Raw genomic sequence first — 23,490 nt, forward strand, 5'->3', positions numbered from 1 at the left:
TTTTAGTGTAGTTTCAAAGTAAATCTTATTTGGTTGCTGTAATTGATTTGTTAACTAGTGGAGTATTTTTGTAAGACTTATTCTTGGGTTCACTCCTTAGAGTGAACCTTTAGGTTCACCCAACCAATAGAATTGTGTCATTTAAGATTCAGTATATTTAAAAAAAGGAAACAAAATATTATCAAATTATATTATACTTTCAAAATAAAAATTAAATAAAAATTATACTAATCGCAAAAACAAAACTTTTAAATCTAAAATAAATATTTTAAAAAAATATTCTTAACGCTCCCAACAAACATTAAATCTTAGACTTTTGGTAAATATTAAATTTTAAGATTTATCCAAAAATTTCGGATTTACCCAAGGGTTTAGAATTATGATTTAGGGTATAGTTTTTTGTTGATTGTGTTATAAATCGTTTTTTTAAATCAATGTTTTATAATTTATCCAAAGGTTTACTAAAGGATTTAGGGTTTAACATTTAGAGATTAGTGTTTTTTTGTGGTATAATTTTTTTTTTGGGAAAAAATACTTATTTTTGCATTTAGTATTATTTTATTTGTTTTTATTTTACTTTTAATTTTTAAAACGTAATATAATTTGACAATATTTTGTTTCCTTTTTCAAAAGATGCCAAATTCGAAATAACTAAATCCTATTGATTGGTGAATCTATAGGTTCACCCTATAGGGTGAACCCAAGAATAACTCTTTTTGTAATTCTTTTCATTACCATTCAACTACTTTCAGTTATCCTCATTGTCATAAATGTAATTTATCTTCTTAACTATTCAAGGTTTTCAAAACAAGTAAAAGCAATTACACAGCAAGAACCACAACAAGTCAAAATTCAAATAAAAGATAGCCAAAATAAAGATTCTCTAAAATGAATATAAGATTCAACGTACAGGAATGCTCCTTCCACATAACCTTGATACCTGTGCATATATAAATGGCTCTCAGTATACTTTGTAATACAATGTGCCAAGGACTCTCAAAAGACTTGTGTCATTTACTCTCTTCTCTTCTCTTTTCTTTTCATGTCTCCCTCTCCCCCTCCCACAATGAAATCCTTGGACGCACTCCACAATCTCCCGGCGGTCGAGTCCGGTGACGCTGATGTGAAGAACGTCGATGATGATGGCCGAGAGAAGAGAACGGGGACGTTTCTGACGGCGAGTGCGCATATTATCACGGCGGTGATAGGCTCTGGAGTGTTGTCTTTGGCTTGGGCTTTAGCACAACTTGGTTGGGTGGCAGGAACCGTGATCTTGGTGACTTTCGCCATCGTCACTTACTACACGTCCACTTTGCTCGCCGATTGCTACCGAGCGCCGGACCCCATTACCGGAACACGCAACTACACCTATATGGGCGTCGTTCGAGCTTACCTTGGTATGTAATTCATTTTTATACTTTAAATCATTTTTATCAGCATTATTCAAAGATTCTTGTCAGTTTTTATATAGAATTATGTTTCTGATGAACAATTAGTCTATAGATATTAATATTTTTTTTGGTATTATATGGTAACAAATATTCTTGTGAAGATGCTTTTGAACTTTTTTCCGTTTTTGTCATAAAGATGGTCCTAGGAAAAAATTAAGATCAAATTAATGTTTTCTTTCAAGATCAAAGTAATCAACAATTTTTTGTGTATCTTATCTGTTGCGGAACTTATTTGTGGTTCTGGATTTTTTATTTTTATAATTCTGCATGCTCTTCTTGGGAAGATATATGAGTTAATTATCAAAATCTACATCAAAATAATTATGGAATTTATCTTCTTTCCGAAATTACTTAACGAATTGAATTGAATTGACTATGCGTAAGATTATCCCATTAATGCTATATCATTAAATTTGATAGTTGGTCTCCCAAAAAAAAAAATTTGAATTCTAAACGCCAGAAGGATCCAAACTTATCCACAAGACAAAAGATTAGCTGAATTTTTAGCATCTAAAGATTAATGACCATATACAATTTCGATGATTAAGTCTTGCTTCTTGTAATCCCTGCTGTTGATTGAGAAAAACAAAAATTCATATGTAATTTAGAAGAGTAACTAAGTTTTTTAATACATAACATTAAACGACAGGTGGTAAAAAGGTGCAGCTATGTGGACTAGCACAGTACGGTAACCTCGTTGGGGTCACTATTGGTTACACCATCACTGCTTCCATAAGCTTAGTGTAAGTCGTTACACAAATACTTGTAACTTATTTCGATAACAATTTTTCTGATGGTAACTTAAAATTTGTGTTGTGTTTTGTTGGTTAGAGCGATTGGGAGAGCAAATTGTTTTCATAAAAACGGCCATGGTGCGAAATGTTCTGTATCGAATTATCCATACATGGCGGGTTTTGGGCTCCTCCAGATTTTCCTAAGTCAGATTTCTAATATTCACGAGCTATCCTTCCTCTCGATCATCGCCGCGGTTATGTCCTTCTCTTATGCCTCTATTGGTATCGGTCTGTCCATCGCCAAAGTGGCAAGTACGGTTTCATTTCCTTTCTTCAACGTTGTTTAAATGTTTACATGCAACTTCAACGTTCGAGCTAATGGTGGACGTTGTATAATTATGTGGAAGGTGGGAAGGTTGGTAAGACAACGCTGACAGGTACGGTGATAGGAGTGGACGTAACTGCGTCTGATAAAGTGTGGAAAGCGTTCCAATCGGTTGGGGACATTGCGTTTTCGTACGCTTTCACCACTATTCTCATTGAGATCCAAGTATGTACTGCTTCCACTACCGTTCATTGAATATTTGCATCTACAGAGTAGTCATTATTTATTATGTATTTTTTTAGAATTTGGATCTAGTAATGTTTTTTGGTAGGTAGAAGTAATCTCTAACTACCGATATGGATCTATTAGTTAGAGAATATGGATCCACCACTTCTATTCTCGCTTTCACCAAAAAGGGATATAATTTATAAAAGACGGTGGTGCCATTTACCTTGAAGATAAGATGTTACTATCAATTAGAGTAGAAGCCTAGTAGGCATGCATATACAAAAAAAGCATTATATACGTGAAGCTCAAATATGTTATATATATTTTTCTCTGCTGCAGGACACATTGAGATCAAGCCCACCAGAGAACAAAGTGATGAAAAAAGCAAGTCTTATTGGAGTCTCAACCACAACTGTTTTCTACATCTTATGTGGTTGCATTGGGTATGCTGCGTTCGGAAACATAGCCCCTGGTGACTTCCTTACCGACTTTGGGTTTTACGAACCTTTCTGGCTCGTCGATTTTGCTAATATTTGCATTGCTGTCCATCTAATCGGTGCCTATCAGGTAAACTGTAGCATTAACAGTTTTCAAGTTCATTAAATCTCAAAAACAAACGTATCATTGATAAACAATCACAAAAGCAAAACATTCACCACATATTAGTAGTTTTACATAAATAACCGTGTTAGAAATTTAGATCAATAGTTGAAAAGATTGTAGAAATAGAGAGTTACTTTGGTTATAAAATACATTTATTTGCTATTTCTAAAAGTTAATGATATCTTCTTAATCCTATCTTAATATCATTCGCAGGTATATGTTCAGCCCTTTTTCCAGTTTGTTGAGAGCAAATGCAACAAAAAATGGCCTGAAAACATTTTCATCAACAAAGAATACTTGTGGAAGATACCATATCTCGGAAAATGGCGTCTCAGCCCCTTCAGGCTGGTGTGGAGGACATGCTATGTGATTTTGACAACACTGATAGCAATGATATTCCCCTTCTTCAACTCCATCTTGGGTTTGCTCGGGGCGCTTGCCTTCTGGCCGCTAACAGTTTATTTTCCTGTGTCAATGCACATGGCTCAGACAAAGGTTAAGAAGTATTCGGGCAGATGGTTGGCGCTGACCCTACTCGTGTTGGTTTGCTTCATTGTCTCCGCCCTAGCTGCAGTGGGATCCATCGTTGGCTTAATCGATAATGTCAAGAAATACAAGCCTTTCAAGAATATAGACTAAGTTACTTATGATGGTGATCTTTGTAACTATTTTATATGGACTATTATTTCTTTCTAGCAAAGTATCTTATCAAGCGTGTCTTCAAATAATGTTGTAAACAATACTCTATTTTGTTTTATGTAATATTTAGTACTCCCTCAGTTTCCAATTTTAAGTAGTTTTGCCTAAAATCACAAATATTTAGAAAGTTGTTATTTAAAAAAATTATCATTTAATCCAATTAATTTAACCAATTATAAAATGCTTAACATTTTTCGACCGCGGTGCTATGATTGCTGGAGCCTCTCCTTGTTCCGCATTTCCGCCCGCTTGGCCCAAAATCAAAACCGCCTGGAATTCCGAGGATCAAAAATATGTATTGATATTTTTTTAAAATATTTTTTTTTTTAATATGTATTGATATATGTAAATTACTTGTATTGTGAAACAAACTTTTTTTTACTAAAACTCTATGTGGTGAAAGACTATCTTTGAAAACTCTTTGATGCAAACGGCCTCACATAACAGTACAAAACTGCTAAAAAGACAATACTTCAAGATAGTATCTAAAAACACAATGCTATCTATCATACAGAATCAGAACCCAATAGTTTCTCAGTTTCTCTATACATTAACGAATTCAGAAGACAAAAATATCTGGTAAGGAGATAAGTAGCCCGTACAAAGAAGAGTTTTAAGTGTTCCATTGTCTGAAAAAGATGGAAGATTAGGGTATGATAGTGTGAAGAAGATGGGTTCAACCCAAACATTCATTTTTCATGAATACAAAAGTGTAGCATGTTCATCTTCTCAAACAGGCAATACAAAACTAATTTCATTTGTAGTTAATTATCAGAATCTAACCATGGACATGTGCTCATCCAACATAAAAGAAGAAACAAGGGAGCAACAATCTCATGTGTGTTTTACATCCAGAAATTCCAAATGATTTTCTTCTAAATTTATACAGTTACATAATCAAATCAAAGGAAAAAGAAGAGTGACAAAGAAACTCACTCTTCACCTCACTCGTAAGACCCAAACCCAAAAATAAAAAAGGTGAAAAGCCAATCCGAAACCACACAGAGTCCAAAAACAAGAAACTCACTATATACATCCTATTTTGTTAAATGCCTTTTTCCAGAAGATTTTTTCAAAAAGAAAATACTCCCAAGGCCATTTTTTTGTAACACTAAATTTCCAGAAGATTAAAACCAAAAATGGAACCTTATTTTCTTTTTCTTTCCCTCTTCAACCGAGTGACTCACTGCAAAGCTCTTTCCTCATCCGTTGATTAAACAACCTGCAAGCATCCATACTAAGATCAATCGCTGCAGAAAGCGCCACGTACGCAGCTGCATCCTCCATGCAGCTAACGTGCTGCACACTAACCTCCACACAAGGCTTACTACACTTCCCTTCACCTTCCACACTCGCTGACATCACAAACCCTTTATATCCACTCCCCAACCACAACCCGTACCCATAATCCCCGCTCCCTCCTCTCGGACTGCTCGCCGGCGACGTACCTCCGCTGCTGCTTCCACCGCTACGTCTCCTCGATCTGCTCACGCTACCTGCTGTCGGCGACGACCCCAGTTCGATAGAGAACTTCCCACCTCTGTGCGAACTTATCGTTGATTCCACAAGCACGATTCCTGCTCCGCTTGAACCGTCTGGGATAAGCTCAAACCTGTACCCGAGCCCGTCGGTGGCTCCCCCGCGTTCCCTCCACGCCTCTAGTCTCCCCCACGGCTTCCACGTGCCGTCCCCGGGACGGAGGATGAGCCAAGAACCGGGGTTTGACCGGCTCACACGGTCGCTTCCAGGAGATGCGACGAAGGGAGTGACGATCGAAGCCATAGCCACTGGAGAACCTGACAAGTCATGGACCGTAATGGACCATCCTTTACGCTCTTTCCCGGGACGTTCTCTCTCGCTCCCGAACGAGTTAAGCCAGCTCCGTGGAACGCTTGTCTCCGGCGGCAACGATCTGATCAAATAAACAAACATATATACAAAGAGTAAAGTTTATTACTATGAATGAATAATAAAAGTGGTTAACTAGGAATAATAAAAGTGGTTAAATATCCACAAGAGTAAAGTTTTATACTACTAAATATCCTAAAGAGTAAAGTTTTATACTACTAAATATTACAAAGAGTAAAGTTTATACTATGAATAAAATGTGATATAATCAATATTTCAAAATAAACTATGGCGTTAGATCTTATGTTAAAAGCGCATTTTGATTTGATTCCTCGGGAAAATCGTAAAATTAGAAATTTTTAATAACTCAATTTCCGACAAATGAGGTGAGATTGGTCTGAAAATAACCTCGATCTCATAGTACGATCGCCGGTGTTCCGACAACTGAATTTGCAACTGAAAACCGGTTGCCGTATACTCCCTTGAATCTGGACCACCTGAGGACTACACTCAGGCTCCCCCTCGAACTGGAACACGAACCTAGGATCAGGCTCCGCCTTCACATTCAGATGAAACTGAGTCGTCGTCGTCGTCGTCGACGACTCTTTCCCCACCGATATCCACCCGTTGTGGAACACGCACTGCTTCCCCTGCGTAGCAGCAGCAACTAGATCCAGCAACGGCACGGAGACTTTCGCAAGGAACCCGCCGGGGTTAACGCCGCACGCGCCGCCCGCTCTCCCCCTGTAGACGGTGATCTTGAGGCACGGCTTTGAGGCGAAGATGGATCTGGAGGCGAGGCGGGCGACGTCGGAGCTGCTGAGGTGGAACGTGGCGGCTAGGGTTTGGAGGATCTCCGGGAAGTGAGTGGTGTCCAAGGGAATGTAGGGGATGGCCGCGGTCTGCGGCGGGAAGTTTTTGAGTTTGATCTTGCAGAAACCGGTGGAGGAGGAGGGGTGCACGACGGAGCTCGACGTCTTCGCCGCTTGAGGAGATTTCAGAGCTAGGTTTCCGATCGTTAGACGGACGAAAGGGCAAGGATCCATTTAAGGGTTTTCGAGGGAAGAGAGAAGACTAAGGGTTTAGGGAGTGAGAGACATTAATGGCAGTAACTGCTCTGCGAGTTTGAGAATTGGAGAAAAGAAAACAGAAGGTGACGAGTAAAACGCAGCGTTTTAATGGCGCCGCTGGATTTTAACGACCTAACCACCAGCGAACGCTGTTGTCTTCTCCGCTTTTGTAAATTGCGGACTCTGGTTTTTTTTAAGTGGGGCAAGAAGGAAGCAAAAGATACATTTTTTCCATTCCCTCCTTTCTTTCCTTATATTTTTCGGAATTGCCTAATAAAGTCCTTCTTCTATCCGAACATGTAATGATTAGCCCCCGGTATTATTTACTAACTAGTTGACCCCACTTTATTGAACGAGAGAAAATGCAAACATTTTGCCTCAAATAGCAACTAGGTAACAATAATAACATAAAAATGTTAAATAACAAAAAAGTTTTTTTTTTTTGACAACAAATAACAAAAAAAGTTTATAATCAGAATTATTGGATGAAGTACTATATACAAGTGTGAATGCACATTTACTTATACCAACCCAACATTTTAAATAAATATTTTCAACACACATGTACTTATACATTCACAATTTTACATTATAAATTTATGTTTATACACACAAATAAAATCAGAAAAGACAAATTTTAATTATCTATTTTAAAACAGGCTCGGTTAGATCGGATAAATGACCGCTAAAGCCTAAAATGTTTGACAACAGACTATAATTGGGCTAAATAATATGAAATCAAAACAGTGAAGTCGATTAGCTAAGATTGTTATAATGTGACACTTGTTCTGCAATTTTTTTTTTTTTTTTTTGTCAACTGCAAATTTTCTTTTTAAAGTTTTAAACAATTTATTTAAGAGTTTTAAATGTGTACGAATAAAAGGGTAAATCCGAAATATAGAGTTAGTTGAGGGGTAGAGAGAAAAGGCGTTGGAGCACAGCTGGGAACAGGCTGGCAAACGACGCCAGCTAGGATTAGAGGTTGACGCCGGTGTCCTCTCTCTCTCTTGAGTCTTAACTTTCTCTCTCTACCTGATCAGTGAGTGACCAACCACACAAAACGTAGGCCCCCACTTCATTAATTTTACGATAGTGCCCTTACTGGCTTACGTGTAAGTTCGCGGCTCTTTGTGCTTGATCGGGGGAATCTTTCCGTCTCTATGCGGAGCTCACGTTTTTGTCAGTCACATAGTTTTTTTTTTAATATATTTTTCGTTTTGTTGTTAATGGGCCGCACGAATGAAGGTCCAAATAATGTTTATTTTATAGTCGTTCGTTAACATTCAACTCATCCAAGCTAAAATCCAAACCAAAATCAAATTTAAATACTGGATAGAACACCATAGCAGAAATGGTTAAACGTAATTATGTTGTTGGTAAAAAAAATGCACGCGGATATAGACGATGATGCAAAAGGATGCCTTTGTTCTCTTGAGTGACTGAGTCTATAACCCTAAATGTTACTATATTCAAAAGAAGAAAACAAGGGAGCAAAATCCAGCTATCATCCACGATCCTCGTTCAGCTTAAAATAATAAACTAATCTAACAAATACTTAATTGAATCTAATCTACTAGTAAACGTGCACGCATATCTCTCGCCCAATCCCCAAACAATTACAATACTACTTTAATTCGTATATTAAAAAGATACGAAATGATTATAAAATGGAAGAAGAAGCTCTGCAATTGGTTTAAGAATTGAATGACGAGACTACCTTTGCAGTAGAATAAAAGTGTGACTGACTATTTGACGTGATTTCTTAAAGGACGGTTTCCTCGGAAGTGTAAACACGTTAGAAATTTTATATACAGAGGTAGAACAGTTTCGTTGGTTCAAAAAATCAGGAGAGTTGTTTTTTCTAACTGACTTTATTTAAGTTTATGTAGAAAAGGTTTGAATTAAAAAAAAAATTATATATTTTAATGACCAAGAAAACACTTCGATGTGGTGTAAAAGTTCAAAAGACTATTATTTCCCATGTGTGTCTCAAAGATTTGTACGAAAATATTTAGAGATACATATGATAGGAATATTGAAAAACACAGTGTATACACAAGTACTTGGATAGAATACAATATCTACAAATACGTGGTTAAATTCAACACTAAGATGAGATTAACAAGTTTACGAGTTACGAGTTACGAGTTACGAGGGAGGCTATTAGCTACGTAATCTCCACAATGTAACATGAACAACGCGAAATCCCTAGACTGAGCACAACATCGTAAGTATGTAGTAAAAATCTATAACTATGTATTCAGTTCGTCCACGAGTGAAACACGATAACTGTGATAAAGTTTCTCGTCGTGAACATCTACTAATCATAATTAAAACACGATAACTGTGATTTTTCTAAAAGTTTATTTTGTGTTTCACAAAACTGATCTTGTAAACATGATCTGTGTTATGCTTATTGGAAACTGACGAGGTGTGTTGCACAAAAAAGGAAGATGTGAGGTAAGATGTTTACCAAAATGTATTATCCGGGTTCGAATTTCGCTGGCTAGTGAGGAATTAATATTTTAGCATCGTCAGAGAACCGACACATGAGCTGAAAACGTAAGCTGCAAACACGTGATTAGTCTGAATCCATTTATGTGGGATCATGATACCTCTGTATAAGTGTAATAAAAAAAAAGAGAATCAGATAAGTGAATTGTAAACAGCTGTGGTGGTTGAGCAATAAGTTTTGTTTCGGATTATTTTGTTCTATCCGAGTTATAAACCGAAATTTAAACCAGTACGAACTGGTCTAATAGCTATTACTTGAAGGACTTTCGGCTATAATATGGAAAACCATTCGATTCGCGCTGACTATTGGGGTATTCATATTCTTTCTCCGGAGAAATAGGGTTATCCACACCCACTACCAATTTTTTTAAGCTGAAGTTTGAATTTCCATTTCAAATTGATTAAAGAGAGTCACATAAGTAAGAATCTTTTTGTGTGTTCTTAAAACAAATTATTATAATAACAAAATATTTTTTTAAAATTATAGGGATCAATTGAGTCATGGCGGAATATCAAAAAACAAAAGAAACGCATCTGAAGATCACGCAGCACAGAGAAGGAAGCAGCTAACGAAGAGGAAGATGAAGGCGTTAGGGTATTGGCTAATGGTGGTTGGTTCACTGAGATTAGCTTCAGTTTGGTTTGGTTTCTTCAACATTTGGGCTCTTCGTCTCGCTGTCTTCTCTCAGACCACCAGTTCTGTTCCCTCTCTCTCTCTCTCCCTCCTTATTATTAACCTCCAATTTCAGAATTGTTCTCAATCGATTTCGTTCTATCAAATTAACTTTACTTTAAGTCTCCCAGATTCTTAGTCATACTTAAGTCAGTGGTGAGTGGTGACTATGGAGAGGGCATGTAATGTGTTTTTATCGTTTCAGAGGATCTTGATTTCTTGCACGGGACGTTTTAGGTTTTTCGATTTCTGTGACTTTAGGCAGAGGGAGGGAGGGAGGAAGGCATCGTGTCTTTCAATACAGATCCAATTTTGGGATCCCTAAGCTTATAATACATTGAAGAAAACATTAATGAAGAGCTAAGCTAGTTACATTGCATTGTTTTGCATTCTTTGAACTTATTCATGATCTTTTGTAGCTGCTTTTTTCCTTTGCTTGTTCATGTTCCTTTTTAATTGGAAAAGTTGTGGTAGTAAGGACTGAAAGCAACGGATGCTCAGATTCACTAATTTGATTCAGGCCTCGAGCAAAGAGTATAATGTTATCCTTTAGACTAAAAGGCGGTGCCATGTGTGTGTGTTTTTTTTTTTAATTTCTTCATTTTTATGTCTCCAAGATTGGGTCTTCCTTGCAAGTTGAGATTATATAAATTTATAGCTTATCTTTGTTTGGGACCCGAGAAATTTATTCCAGCTCTTAGGAAGCTCTATATTGATGTCGATGGTTAGCTCTTTGAATCTGTTCGATCACTAGTTGTGATAATTCGTAGGATTCTATATAAATCAAAGAGTTTTGTAGCTATTGCGAGGCAGTAACTTTATAAAGAACAATATTTGAATCAGGTCTATATTTCTCAGTGGGTCTGCGACTATGGACATTTTATGAGAAAAAAGATTCGGTTAGTCAGAATATGTAGAAAAGAGAGATTAGTACCATAAGAATAGCAAACCAAAGCAGCATATCCAAGAAAGATAAGCAATGTACAATTCAATTCCTTGGTGATGGAACTTTTGTAGGAAGTGGACCACCATGTCTAGAAATTAGGAAGGGGGGGGAGAAGTATTTGGATATAGAATTACTTTGTTTTTATTACAGTCTACAGAGTCCAATGCACAATTCTTTTTTTTTTCTTGTGGAATGATCAGTATGCAATTTTTTTCTTTAATATAAATCAATGGCCAGGTGAAGTGTGTCAGATGCTCAGTAGCAAATTGATGTTTCTCTTTTCCTTTGTAATTTATGGTGCTTAATTTCGGCAAAGGGAGTAGGTCTAAAAGGGAGAGTTATGGAACATTGTTTTGCAGTGAGTGAAGTTCATGGACGTACGTTCGGAGTATGGACACTCCTGACATGCACCCTCTGCTTTCTTTGTGCATTCAACCCCGAGAACAAACCGTTATACCTGGCTACGTTTCTCTCATTCATCTACGCCTTGGGCCATTTTCTGACTGAGTACCTCTTCTACCATACAATGACCGTCGCCAATCTCTCAACCGTGGCCTTCTTTGCAGGTATGGTTTGTGGCAAATCACCAGACATTAACATCACTCACTCCTTGTATTCAATCAGTTAATGTAGGTTGCATTCATTGGGTGAATGATCCTCATACTGCCTTCATTCTAAATGGATTTAACAGGCACGTCGATTGTGTGGATGCTCTGGGAGTGGAACTCCCTTGAACAACCGCACTCCAAACTTTCTTGATGTTTTTGTCAAGAAGACATGTAACTGATTATTTCTTCTTTGGAACTTTTTTCTAAGAGTTGGAATCATCTCCGGGTTTTTGTTCGGATTCCTAAAGCTGTTGATTTATATTTCATCTTCCATCTTTGATAAGAGTCTTAAGGAAACTTGTAGGACTTGTTATCAAATCATGTATTGTATGACATCTACTGTAGCTGAATTGATTGTTTTCACTTGTAATGTTTTCCAATTGTGAGCGGTAAATCTTTGTACGGTCCCTCTGGAACTAGCATCGTGTTTAGAGGTTGTTACACAGTGGAAGTTGTTAGTTGGGAGAGTAATTATGTGAAGAACTTTTTTTTTTTGATAGAGCATTCAAAAACGTTGTTGTTTACAAAGGCAGTCTCCAGTGGATCCATTATAGATCTTTGAATTTATATACAAACTTGATAAGTAAAGTTGAGCATGTATTTGCTGTCGTATAGACTATAGACAGTGGTAAGATACATGCCCTTATATTCGTCTGTCTTGCGCAAGATGAAATTTATAGAATGATTTATCTTCTTTACTCTCGTTATTGCAGCCCAAAGAACTCAAAATACTTAAAACCCCTAAGTCAAGACTGTACCATACAAATCTTTTCACAATCATAATTCATAAATATTTAGAGTGTGATTTGAAAGCATTTTTAGCGATAAAGAGTAAAATATATTTCTACTAAGTTACTCTAATTTTATACCCAATCAAGTAAAACTTGTTTTCAGCCTATTTTTCTTTTTCTTTCATTTTTTACCTTTTCCATTTTTTACTCCACTGAATACCAATCACATCCTAGATATATTGGTTCAACAGATTTACAACGGTTATGAAAATAAATAAAAATCTATGGGGATTTTGTGATGTATGTACTTTTTTCTCATAACCATACGAATTTAGCCAATGTTAATAGATGGATAAATGATTTGGATTTTTTTGTTGTTTTAACACAACTTTTATTAAATTTAAATTCAAAAACTACAAAGGCAAGAGGAAATTAAAACATCTTCTTCAAGATGAAACGTAAGCTATAGCAAGGGAAATACTAAGCTTTGGATAGTTTACTAAATCAATTTTACAAGTTGACACCCAAAGTTTTTATGTAACCAAAATATTACATTTTCATATCTCACATCATTTTCAGTCATCTCACCAAACTTTGCTAATTTTAGTATGCTTAGGTTATGTCAAATACTAATATTTCCTATTAAGTAAATAACTTGTCTTGTGATATTATCAAATCGGTAGGATACATCGGATCCGTGGTTTGATAATTAATTACTAGATTATACAATTAGCTATAGTTCAAAGGTATCAGTCATACAAATTAATCAAATGCTAAACCTCCAAATAGCAAACCTTTTAAGAAAAATCTCTAAAGTCATCGCAGGCAGTGGATCAAAAAATATCATCCCTTAGTTGAGAAATGTTACTACTAAGAGCAATCACGAAAGGATCCATACCACCTACAATCTCATACTTGTCCAACTTTTCTGCATCTACCATGCATGTAGATATTCAGCGAATTCTCGCAACCACCCATATATAATATATTCATATACTTTCGACAATATTGTAACGAAAATGAAGACAATAATATAAATGGGATGGCCTCAATAGCATATAGCATTATCAAAAATAGAATAGTGGAAAATCTCATTTAATTGATGAAAGGAACTAAAAGTTGGTACACATTTAGTTCCCCATTAATATTTTATGTGACATGATAGAGTCAAGACTCAACCGTAACCACACTTTTTCAATTTCTCGCTACTAGGACAACAAATTGAATACCATCCAGACCAAAGCACGAGTACACGACATATCTTTTGTACATTGGTGGTAATGGTAAAGAAAAGTTATGGTTTCACAAAGTTAGTATAAATACAAGTACTAATAGCAGTAAACATAGTTGTAATTGCCTCTATTGTCATCTACTCTCTCTATATTTATATCAGTGTTCCTGTCTTTGTAGTTTCACGAATATTTTCAGAGTTAGCACAAGCTCATTATTCTTTTTCTATAACCTCTGAAAATAGAATCGAACAATAACATTTCATCTTAAGAGTTTCAGTTTGGTGCACACGAAGCTCATACAACATTTGTCATGGCTCTTCGCTGCTTATCTCAATCTTCGACAACTTTCTCTTATCTCTCTAAGGTTTGCACTTTCGTCGAATAAAACGTTATACTCTTATTAACCTTTTAACAAAACTAAAAGGATTCTACTCTTCTCTTCTCTTCTATACAAGAATGAAACAACTACAACATAATTTGCTGTATGTACAATATATACGTATTTTAGTAATAAAAAGGAGATTTGGTTTCCTTTAAGCTCACTGAGCGCGTTTTATATGTAAATGAAATAATACAGATCTGTGGATTTCGTATGCATGGGACCAAGGCAGCAGCTTCGGTTGTAGAAGAACATGTTTCGGAGATGGTGGGGACAGAGCGGTAATTACTAATTCGAATGCAACAACGTTTGTTCTTTCTTTTCATCATCACCACATACATTTAAGAATAACATACTCCCTATGTTTTTTGTCTGTAAAAGGTTACTAACTCCCTATATTTTATAAATATTATATATATATTAGATATGATTAAATCAATCATAAATTAGTTTATACAACTTGATTGGTCAAATTGTATATCTAATAAATATAGAAGTTATCTTTTTTTTGGTAAAAAAATGTAGAAGTTATCTTGAAATGTGAAACTACCTATATTTTAAAACAAAAAAATATCAGTATGAAAAATAACATAAAGCAAAAGCAAAAAAGTAGATGCTAAAAGTGTACTCTCCTATTTAATTGAATTTTGTGTGACCTCAAGCTACCCTGTCATCACTCATCAGTGTCATTGGTTCAATAGTTAAAGTTCAACCCATTCTTTCAGAAGGACTAAAATAAAAATTTAAAAAAAAAAAAAAAAAAAAACTTAAATCAACCGTTGGGTTTAGATTAAAGTCTATTATCCTACTACGTGATTGTGATGTATACAGTAGAAACTCTATAAATTAATAATCTATAAATTAATAATCTCTATAAATTAATAAATTTTACCCGTCCCAAGTTGGACCAGTGTTAAATATAACATAAATCGATAAAATAATAAGATAATAATATTTTTAAAACTTCTATGTAAATATATAGTCTCATTAAAAGCATAAATTAATAATCTATCTCTATATAATTTTTATTTAAGTACAAGCTAAATATTATATTGTTGGTTTTATATTCACAATGAAAATTCTTTATTTTTCTTAACATTTCAATATATTTTGATAATATTTAGTAAAAATATACCGAGAACCACTTAACAATTCTATGAAACATAAAAATATACATAAAATAAGATAGTAAAACAATATGAAAATCAAATTTCTAAAATTTAAATAATATACATACGGTAAAATACAATATTTTCTTCTTTTTTATAAATAAAATATTTAAAAATAGAAAAAATCTAAATAAGGAAACTTTTGTAAATTAATATCTCTATAAATTAATAAAATTTCAAAGTCCATTATTAATTTATAGAGGTTTTACTGTAGTTGTATAATTTATATGTCAAAATATGTGAGATGATAAAAGGAGAATATATTGTTGGAAATTTTTAATTTTTATTTACGTTTACTTTTGATGTTTCAAGTAAATAAGAAGAATATACTAGGCCAAAATTATCTTATGTTTTTTTGTGTGAAAACAAAATTATCTTATGTCGCAGTGTGGATGAAGATTATGCTGATGTGGATTGGGACAACCTCGGATTCAGTCTTGTACGGACAGATTACATGTTTGCCACCAGAAGTTGCAGAGAAGGAAACTTCGAACAAGGTTGCCTTAGCCGTTACGGCAACATCGAGCTCAACCCTGCTGCTGGAATTCTCAACTACGGCCAGGCAAACCTTCAAAACTCATCCGAAAGTTACAAAAATATCCTCACATAATAAACAAATTTTTAATATTTTCTAGTGGGTTTTTGTAGGGACTAATCGAGGGGATGAAAGCTTACAGAAGAGAAGACGGTAGGGTTCTTCTCTTTCGTCCAGAGTTAAATGCCGTGCGTATGAAGAAAGGAGCAGAGAGAATGTGCATGCATTCTCCTTCTGTTCAACAGTTTATTGAAGGTGTTAAGCAGACCGTTCTTGCAAACAGACGTTGGGTAAACATTCAATCTATACATCTTTGTTATTCATTCAATACTTCGGAGCTATAGACAATTTAGTGAAAAAAATTGAAAAATAGTTTTTTTCCACAAATTTGGAGACATGTATTATTTTTAAGAAATTGGAGGCTATATTTCAATATTTCACTTACTCCTATGTTCAGGACCGGTTCTGCCTAGATATCATCTTTGGTTTAGTTATCTTAAAGGCTCAAGGTTTTTTTTTTTTGCATTAGGTTCCTCCTCCGGGAAAAGGCTCCTTGTATCTAAGACCATTGTTGTTTGGAAGTGGAGCAAGCTTGGGTTTGTCAGCAGCATCAGAGTTTACGTTTCTTGTGTTTGGTTCTCCTGTTCAAAACTACTTTAAGGTCAGTGCTTTTCTTCATTTTTCACACAAAAGATCAATCTTGATTTTGAATTTGATTGCTTGTACAGGAAGGTACAGCAGCATTGAATCTCTACGTTGAGGAGGTGATTCCACGCGCGTATCTTGGAGGAAGTGGTGGCGTTAAGTCCATTTCTAATTATGGTCCAGTAAGTTAAAAACGCTCATGTCATGGTTTCAAGTACTTTTTTTTTTCTCTTTGAAACACGGTTTCAAGTACTTAAAAGTGTTTTCTTCACAAGTGAAGTGAGTCTTGTGTTTGGTAATAAACTGTAAAAAAAAAGGTGCTTGAAGTGATGAGAAGAGCGAAAGCGAGAGGGTTTTCGGATGTATTGTATCTGGATGCAGAAACTAAGAAGAACATAGAGGAAGTTTCTGCTTCTAATATATTCCTTGTTAAGGTAAGAAGGGAATTCTTTTTTAAGAAACAAAATAATGCTTCTTTTGTAATGTAAAATTTTTGAAGTATCTTGAGTGTTTTCAGGGGAATACAATAGTGACTCCAGCTACAAACGGGACGATTCTCGGAGGGATCACGCGTAAGAGCGTAATCGAAATTGCTATTGATCTTGGTTACAAGGTTAGCTAACCCTGCCTGCCCTCTTGAGGCAAAACAGAGCATACACACACTCACTTTCTGCATAATTTGCTTTATTTAAATTTACATAGTACACTTAACTAAAGCTAAATCACAGAAAACTCACTTGGAAACCAAGAAACAGTGTGTCTACTGCTCTGTTTCCTACTTTGTTGCAACTCTTCTGCTCTGTAATGGACAGGTGGAAGAACGAGTAGTTCCTGTAGAAGAACTAAAGGATGCAGAAGAGGTTTTCTGCACTGGAACTGCCACTGGAGTTGCTTCTGTTGGGAGCATCACGTTTCAGAACACAAGGTCGCTTCTTCTTCTTCACATACATGGATACTATACAGTATATGCTTAGGATTATAAACTTATCTGTTGATAAATCTGCAGGACTGAGTACAAAGTGGGGGATGGGCTTGTTACGCAGCAACTTGGATCTATTCTTGTCGGAATACAAACTGGTTCTATCCAAGACATTAAGAATTGGGTGGTGGAGATAGATTAATTTGAGAGAAAAATAAATAAATTGTTATGTTGCGCTTCACAAATGTGTTTTTTTTTTCCCACCATTCCTTGCATCTCTTCCACAGTACAATAGTATCACAACAATTAGTTCGGTTTGCTTTTTTCTTTTTATAACATTGGGTAAATCATGCATTGCATTATCGTATAATCTTTAGCTTTCAGATCGATGTTAATGGACAATAATTCTCTCCGTAGCAGGTGACCCTACACTATTCTTCTATAATCTGCAAAAAAATTACATAATTCAAATTCCATACTAATACTAAAGTGCTTCCACTAGTTCAGTTTACCTTTAGGATGTATAACTTAAAAACATTTAATAATGCCACCAAAACACGGCCCAGATTCCCGTGATTGAAAAGCCTAAATACGCCTAATTAAAAGATTTGGGCCGTTTCGGATTGATCTTTGTTTCACAACTCTTCCACGGAGTAAACTGATTTCTTGGAAGAGCCTGTGAAGAACCATAAGATTATTATCACCGAGGTTGACGACCAAGCCTTTCATGAACTCAGATCATTTTTGCGTGGTCCCAATAAGTTGTGGTGGTTCTCTTTAGAGTTTTTTTTTTCAGGTGAATATTTCCATAGACATATTCTACTCTCCTTTTTTTTTTCAGGTGAATATTTTGTCTAATCTCCTTTGAATCATATACCCACTTAACGTAACACTACGTTCTCACCCTTTTTGGTTTGTCGAACTTCTTTTGTAAATTTCCTAATAATTCATCGACTAGATATGACAAATCGGATTCAAATGTTTTGTCAAAGAAATTAGGTTCTTATGAAAAGTAAACGAAGGGGGTGTGAGGAGACAGAAGCCACTTTTGATACCCCCACCATATGGAAAGGGACATTTTACTGAGGAAAAACGTTGTTATCAAAGTAGAGAAAAAGGCTATTTCTCTGACGTGGCTAATCTCCACTAGCTTTCTACGGGCTATACAAATGGTGATGGACGAATGATGTGGAGAGGACACATCGAACGGAGGTTGTTTATCCGACAAAAACGTCTGCATCTGACGTGGCTATCACTTCTCAAGTCCCCCCCCCCGTAATATTTGGAGCTCCCATCGAGGAAACTGTAAATCTAAATTTTGTATTTGAAGGTAATCTATTTTACTAGCTACTACTGTATGTGCACAAAGAAACGGGCCAATAACAATCCAGACAACGTAATTGATGTGAGTTTTTGACTACTTTTTTCATTGAAATGCCCCGTCCATCAATGACACTATTACTATTATCTTTGGTAATTGTCAAAACAAAGGCTAATTATTCTCTTTAGATCGAGAATTGCTAATTATTCTCTTTGGATCGAGAATTATAATAGGCTAATTAATCACTTTGTAAAACAATTCAAAAATAGGATTTATCGTTTTAAGATACACCACATATTTTTCTTTTTTCATTCTTTCACTTACCCCACCACTAAAACGAAACAAGAACAAAGCTCCGTTGGTGTTCAAGAAAAAAAAAAGAACAAAGCACCGTTGATTTCGTTACAGAAAGAGCCGTGTAGATTTAATCAGGTTGATAGACACAGGTGACAAAGCAGAGGGAAAAATAATAAAAAATAATAACACAAACACACAAAGATAAGAACTCTTACCAATGTCCCCACCACTTTGGAAAAAAAAGAAAAAAAAACAAATCACAAAGTTTTCCAGATAAAAGCAGACATACTTCACATAAGCTTCGCAATCACTTACGTGTTGAATACATATGATTTGACACTGTTCTTGGTGGTTTCTTCACCTTCTCTTTTTTTCTTTGGTAAATCATTAAAAATAAACTGTACTTTATCAGATCAACAGAAACATCTTTGCATAACCAAAGACAAAGTCTCTTCTCAACTGTGAAGATGATCAAAACAATCTCATCTCTGCGCAACAGTCTGGTGTTACCTCTCCATGTACATATTCGTACGGTATTAATCTAATATATTATTATCCATACAAAACTCAACATCTCAGATGCAAAAATATATTTGGCTAATGTTATATTTTTTATATTTTCACAGTTGCAATCTTTTTCCAAGTACAACGCACAAGCTGCCTCAGCGTTGCAAGAGGAGCGTAAGAAACCTACTCATCAGTAAGTTTGAATCCATCTAATATAAGCCTTTACCATCATTACATTATTAGAAAGCTCTGTTTTCACAGTCCTTGTTTTTTTTTTTATTATGTAGAGATGATGATGAGTATGCGGATATGGATTGGGACAATCTAGGGTTTGGTTTAACTCCAGCGGATTACATGTACGTCATGAAATGCTCAAAAGATGGCGAGTTCACTAAAGGTGAACTTAGTCGCTTTGGTAATATTCAGCTAAGTCCTTCTGCTGGAGTCTTAAACTATGGACAGGTTATAAGACTCTTGTTGTTGTAACCCTCCAAACGTTTCTTGATTTTTCTTTCTTTTTTTTTTTGTCTCTGATACTTTCTACTATGGACAGGGGGTATATGAAGGTACAAAAGCACAAAGGAAAGAAAACGGAAAGCTTCTTCTGTTTCGACCTGATCAAAACGCTGTCCGAATGCAGATTGGAGCTGAACGGATGCTCATGCCTTCTCCTTCTGTTGATCAGTTTGTTGATGCTGTTAAGCAGATAGCATCTGCCAACAAACGTTGGGTACAAAACGCTTTTCTCTTTGTTTAACACATATTATCATTCTCTGAAGAGAGTGTTTCTTTTGTGAGTGAGTTTGTGTGTGTGTTTTGGTTTTAGGTTCCTCCTCCAGGGAAAGGGTCTTTGTACATTAGGCCTCTGTTGATGGGAAGTGGTCCAATTCTTGGTTTAGCACCTGCACCTGAATATACATTCATTGTCTATGCATCTCCTGTTGGTAACTACTTCAAGGTATCATCCTCTCTTTCTCTTCCTGTTTAAGCTTCTCTTCAGTTACAAAATAACGATTGGTGAGTCTTTTCTCTACTGGTTTTTGTAGGAAGGTGTCGCTGATCTTAACCTCTATGTCGAGGAAGAGTATGTCCGTGCAGCTCCTGGTGGAGCTGGAGGCGTCAAGAGCATCACAAACTACGCCCCGGTAAGTGTTGAAAACCCATTTAGTTTCCAAAGATGAGAGTCAACAACACGTTTTTGATAAAGAATGTGGCGTAGGTTTTGAAAGCACTAAGAAGAGCCAAGAGTCGTGGGTTTTCAGACATTCTTTACCTTGACGCTGTCAAGAAGAAGTATCTTGAGGAGGCTTCTTCTTGCAACGTCTTTGTTGTAAAGGTAATAAATAATATTACATATACTGTGAACTCTATTAGCTGTATCTCCCTAATATGACTTAGTTCAGGGTCGGACAATCTCAACTCCTGCCACTAGTGGAACAATCCTAGAGGGGATTACTCGAAAAAGTGTGATGGAGATCGCAAGTGATCAAGGTTATCAGGTAACACACAACTCAAAAGCTGTTCTTTTACCTCAGAAGAACCAACAATAATAAAGTCAGATAAGTTTCTTCACACTTGGGATATGATCAGGTAGTAGAGAAGGCAGTTCATGTGGATGAAGTGATGAATGCAGATGAAGTTTTCTGCACCGGAACTGCTGTAGGAGTTGCTCCTGTGGGCACTATAACATATCAGGACAAAAGGTAAAACAAAAACCAAAACTCACAATGCCCTTAAACAAAGACTTGGCCTGATGTAATAATCTTTGTGCAACATTCAGAGTAGGGTATGAAACTGGGGATGAATCTGTCTGCCAGAAACTGCGTTCGGTTCTTGTAGGTCTTCAGACAGGAACCATTGAAGATACCAAGGGATGGATTACATGCATCAACTGAGAAACCAGTACTTATCAAACCTTATACCACAGAGAGATTCACTCTGCATTTTATCAAAGCTGTGTATACACAAAAATGAAGAAGTCTGTGTAAATCTATAATAAAATAAAATATATTCTCATATTCACTTGGATAATGTAAAAATAAAATGTATTCTGATTCCATATTTTAATAAATGCATTCTTGGTTGAGAAAGAAAAAACAACTGAGAATCCAAATCATGCTTGTTTTTTTTTGTTCAGAAAAATAATAATAACATGGAAGAACAGATATGATACTAAGGCCAAAGCCTTCTTCTATACAAACTCTTTCTCTCTTCAAATTTTCCTTGAACTCATCTCATACATGGAAGGTACTAGAGTTCTGGTTTCAATGGACCTAAGACAAGAAGAAACTATCAATAAAGACATAAAAGGAAAAGACAGAGAGATGGAGAGAATCAGGTTTGTCTAGCTATATAGTTACCATTATTAGGTGAGAAACTAGACATAGTCGATGGATTTGAGACGAACCCCATTTGGTAGAGGCTTTGTAATTCACTTTCTAGTGTTGTCTACACGAATGAGATGAACAAAAACGTGTTAAGAGAAATTAAAGTGGTGCTAAAAGCATAATATGTTTATTTCTGATGTTGTTACTTGCCTGAGGTAATGAGTTGTATTGTGGATTTGTGGTGGTAGAAATGTTCTGCATCGTCCCTTGAAAACCAGTGAAAGGATTCAGCCCCAGAGTAGGAGTGTTTCTGTCTCTTGGTTGCAGAAGCTGAAGGGAGAAAAATGCAGGTTTTAGTACTGATTCATAACTTGCAAAGGAGAGATTACGAGCTTTCTTACATCTTTAGCAAGAATCCTGTCTATATCAACGTTGAGTTCTGGATTCACCGTGGCGAGTTTCATAGACAAGAACTGGAGAGAATGAAGCAAATGTGACACAGAAACATCAGAACCAAAACCTGGAGGAGACTTAACTTGAGCGTTATGGGGATAGTTTCTTAATTACCTCAACCTGCTGTTGCAATGACTGAACATAGTTGATGATTTCATCAAGCATAACCGCTTTGCCAGTGATCTAGAAATCAATCATCATTAACCACAAAGACTTTTAGCTGACTTTTTACTAGAAAATGAAAGGAAGTTAAGACTGCTAAAAAAGCCACATTTTTTTAACTCCAGTACCTTGTTGCATCCAGGAACAAGCTCTTGAAGCAGTCTCATCCTTTCACTGATCTTTTCTCTTCTAACCTTCACCAGCATCAAATCATCTCAGAACCATTGATTGGCAGGAAAACAAAGAGCAAAATTACAATAATCAAATAGTATAATCATTACCCTTTCTGCAAGACTGTGACTATTAGTGGCTTGACCTCTTCTTGCCCTCATATGAATGTAGTTTTCTTTAGGTGCTTCTTCGCTCTGTGAGCTCTCTTTGTTCATCATCTTCTCTTTACTCTGATCATTTTTGTGTTTCTTCTGACTCTGAGGCTCTTCTTGAAACTCCTCCACAGCTTTCTGCTAATTTTAAACAAGAATCACTTTGTCTCATCCACAAACCACATCAAAAGCTTGATCAGAATCAAACCAAAACATACCTTGTTCCATTGTGATTCGGCTACTGGTTGCCTTCTTTTTCTGTTTGAGGAACCACCACCAAGAACAACATCATCTGAAACCTGGTGACCATCTCCAGCTCTGATCAATCTCCCAACACTTTCCTCTTTCTTGTCTGAACCAAGAAACTGACCACCACCACCACCTCCACAATCACCAAACGGACCAAGACTAGCAGGCATGTCATGGTAACCAGAACCAGAACCGGTTTGGTAATGAGGGAAGCAACTCATCCCTGGATTATCCATAGCCGCCATTGAAGGGTAATGAGAGCTAGAGAAGTCACCACCACCACCACCAACACTGACAACTGGATCCCAATCTGCAGAAGAGAAGAAAGAATCTACCTTTGCATACAAAGGCATTCCAACTCTTGAGATCCCATTTTGATCATCTCCTCCATGGTTTAACCCCATCTCACCTTCATTACTCTCTCCACCCATTTCCTTTCTGATTCAAACCCTCAAAACAGACTTGAACTTTGGTTTGCTTCTTTGCAAAAGATGTTAGCAGAAGCAAGTCACTCACAGTTTTCTTTAAGGGAAGGGAAGAGA

The 23,490-nt window shown here is 36.1% G+C and overlaps 6 protein-coding genes across 9 annotated transcripts; 4 read left to right on the forward strand and 2 right to left on the reverse strand.

Annotated features, from left to right (window-relative positions):
* Positions 1-1,174: 1,174 nt before the first annotated feature.
* Positions 1,175-4,133, forward strand: LOC130496496 (amino acid permease 8-like; the record flags this gene model as incomplete). Its single annotated transcript, XM_056988697.1, is given in 6 exon segments — positions 1,175-1,397; positions 2,101-2,194; positions 2,283-2,497; positions 2,593-2,735; positions 3,078-3,305; positions 3,555-4,133. Coding segments are annotated over 6 exon segments (1,329 nt in total), but the record flags the coding sequence as incomplete, so codon positions are not given.
* A 700-nt stretch (positions 4,134-4,833) lies between these two features.
* LOC108854595 (uncharacterized) lies at positions 4,834-7,174 on the reverse strand. Its single transcript, XM_018628201.2, has 2 exons — positions 6,297-7,174; positions 4,834-5,952 (listed from the first exon to the last, which is right to left on the reverse strand). The coding sequence occupies exons 1-2, from the start codon at positions 6,932-6,934 to the stop codon at positions 5,211-5,213; spliced, it is 1,380 nt and encodes a 459-aa protein (XP_018483703.1). The 5' UTR covers positions 6,935-7,174; the 3' UTR covers positions 4,834-5,210.
* Positions 7,175-9,820: 2,646 nt separating this feature from the next.
* Positions 9,821-12,069, forward strand: LOC108853213 (ergosterol biosynthetic protein 28). 2 transcript variants are annotated; one of them, XM_057006177.1, is made up of 4 exons: positions 9,821-9,891; positions 9,960-10,168; positions 11,451-11,657; positions 11,716-11,918. In XM_057006177.1, exons 2-4 carry the CDS (start codon positions 10,054-10,056, stop codon positions 11,823-11,825), a joined length of 432 nt encoding a protein of 143 aa, XP_056862157.1. In that variant the 5' UTR covers positions 9,821-9,891; positions 9,960-10,053; the 3' UTR covers positions 11,826-11,918. The 2 variants fall into 2 exon arrangements, with proteins under 2 accessions (XP_056862157.1, XP_056862159.1); XM_057006179.1 differs by lacking the exon at positions 9,821-9,891 and having other exon boundaries at positions 11,783-12,069.
* A 1,739-nt stretch (positions 12,070-13,808) lies between these two features.
* LOC108853095 (branched-chain-amino-acid aminotransferase 1, mitochondrial) lies at positions 13,809-17,739 on the forward strand. Its single transcript, XM_018626570.2, has 11 exons — positions 13,809-13,859; positions 13,940-14,026; positions 14,240-14,322; positions 15,598-15,772; positions 15,859-16,035; positions 16,275-16,406; positions 16,474-16,572; positions 16,708-16,824; positions 16,908-17,003; positions 17,203-17,315; positions 17,397-17,739. The coding sequence occupies exons 2-11, from the start codon at positions 13,973-13,975 to the stop codon at positions 17,509-17,511; spliced, it is 1,161 nt and encodes a 386-aa protein (XP_018482072.2). The 5' UTR covers positions 13,809-13,859; positions 13,940-13,972; the 3' UTR covers positions 17,512-17,739.
* Positions 17,740-19,235: 1,496 nt separating this feature from the next.
* Positions 19,236-21,452, forward strand: LOC108813098 (branched-chain-amino-acid aminotransferase 2, chloroplastic). 2 transcript variants are annotated; one of them, XM_018585545.2, is made up of 10 exons: positions 19,236-19,460; positions 19,554-19,627; positions 19,722-19,896; positions 19,988-20,164; positions 20,261-20,392; positions 20,481-20,579; positions 20,654-20,770; positions 20,838-20,933; positions 21,025-21,137; positions 21,215-21,452. In XM_018585545.2, the coding sequence occupies exons 1-10, from the start codon at positions 19,395-19,397 to the stop codon at positions 21,327-21,329; spliced, it is 1,164 nt and encodes a 387-aa protein (XP_018441047.1). In that variant the 5' UTR covers positions 19,236-19,394; the 3' UTR covers positions 21,330-21,452. The 2 variants fall into 2 exon arrangements, with proteins under 2 accessions (XP_018441047.1, XP_018441056.1); XM_018585554.2 differs by having other exon boundaries at positions 19,248-19,455.
* Positions 21,453-21,462: 10 nt separating this feature from the next.
* Positions 21,463-23,484, reverse strand: LOC108813111 (transcription factor bHLH74). Of its 2 annotated transcripts, none has more exons than XM_018585576.2 (8): positions 22,918-23,484; positions 22,658-22,837; positions 22,505-22,570; positions 22,329-22,397; positions 22,163-22,234; positions 21,972-22,091; positions 21,795-21,882; positions 21,463-21,707 (listed from the first exon to the last, which is right to left on the reverse strand). In XM_018585576.2, the coding sequence occupies exons 1-8, from the start codon at positions 23,377-23,379 to the stop codon at positions 21,685-21,687; spliced, it is 1,080 nt and encodes a 359-aa protein (XP_018441078.1). In that variant the 5' UTR covers positions 23,380-23,484; the 3' UTR covers positions 21,463-21,684. The 2 variants fall into 2 exon arrangements, with proteins under 2 accessions (XP_018441078.1, XP_018441068.1); XM_018585566.2 differs by having other exon boundaries at positions 22,658-22,840.
* Positions 23,485-23,490: the final 6 nt, after the last annotated feature.

The sequence above is a fragment of the Raphanus sativus genome, chromosome 1 (assembly GCF_000801105.2).
Source record: "Raphanus sativus cultivar WK10039 chromosome 1, ASM80110v3, whole genome shotgun sequence".
In the NCBI taxonomy this organism is placed as follows: domain Eukaryota; kingdom Viridiplantae; phylum Streptophyta; class Magnoliopsida; order Brassicales; family Brassicaceae; genus Raphanus; species Raphanus sativus.

Bases quoted from the DNA above. Each gene is read 5' to 3' on its own strand.
- LOC108853095 (XM_018626570.2), top strand. From the start codon at position 13,973: ATGGCTCTTCGCTGCTTATCTCAATCTTCGACAACTTTCTCTTATCTC. The intron at 17,004-17,202 runs GTTAGCTAACCC...TGTAATGGACAG, and splicing joins CTATTGATCTTGGTTACAAG to GTGGAAGAACGAGTAGTTCC. The intron at 17,316-17,396 runs GTCGCTTCTTCT...ATAAATCTGCAG, and splicing joins ATCACGTTTCAGAACACAAG to GACTGAGTACAAAGTGGGGG.
- LOC108813111 (XM_018585566.2), bottom strand. From the start codon at position 23,379: ATGGGTGGAGAGAGTAATGAAGGTGAGATGGGGTTAAACCATGGAGGA. The intron at 22,571-22,657 runs GTAATGATTATA...ATGCTGGTGAAG, and splicing joins GTCACAGTCTTGCAGAAAGG to GTTAGAAGAGAAAAGATCAG. The intron at 21,708-21,794 runs GTAACTATATAG...TTCTTGTCTTAG, and splicing joins TAGTTTCTCACCTAATAATG to GTCCATTGAAACCAGAACTC.
- LOC108813098 (XM_018585545.2), top strand. From the start codon at position 19,395: ATGATCAAAACAATCTCATCTCTGCGCAACAGTCTGGTGTTACCTCTC. The intron at 19,461-19,553 runs GTATTAATCTAA...ATATTTTCACAG, and splicing joins TCCATGTACATATTCGTACG to TTGCAATCTTTTTCCAAGTA. The intron at 20,771-20,837 runs GTAATAAATAAT...GACTTAGTTCAG, and splicing joins GCAACGTCTTTGTTGTAAAG to GGTCGGACAATCTCAACTCC.
- LOC108853213 (XM_057006177.1), top strand. From the start codon at position 10,054: ATGAAGGCGTTAGGGTATTGGCTAATGGTGGTTGGTTCACTGAGATTA. The intron at 10,169-11,450 runs GTTCTGTTCCCT...ATTGTTTTGCAG, and splicing joins TGTCTTCTCTCAGACCACCA to TGAGTGAAGTTCATGGACGT. The intron at 11,658-11,715 runs GTATGGTTTGTG...GTATTCAATCAG, and splicing joins AACCGTGGCCTTCTTTGCAG to TTAATGTAGGTTGCATTCAT.
- LOC108854595 (XM_018628201.2), bottom strand. From the start codon at position 6,934: ATGGATCCTTGCCCTTTCGTCCGTCTAACGATCGGAAACCTAGCTCTG. The intron at 5,953-6,296 runs GTTATTTTCAGA...TTATTTGATCAG, and splicing joins GATCGTACTATGAGATCGAG to ATCGTTGCCGCCGGAGACAA.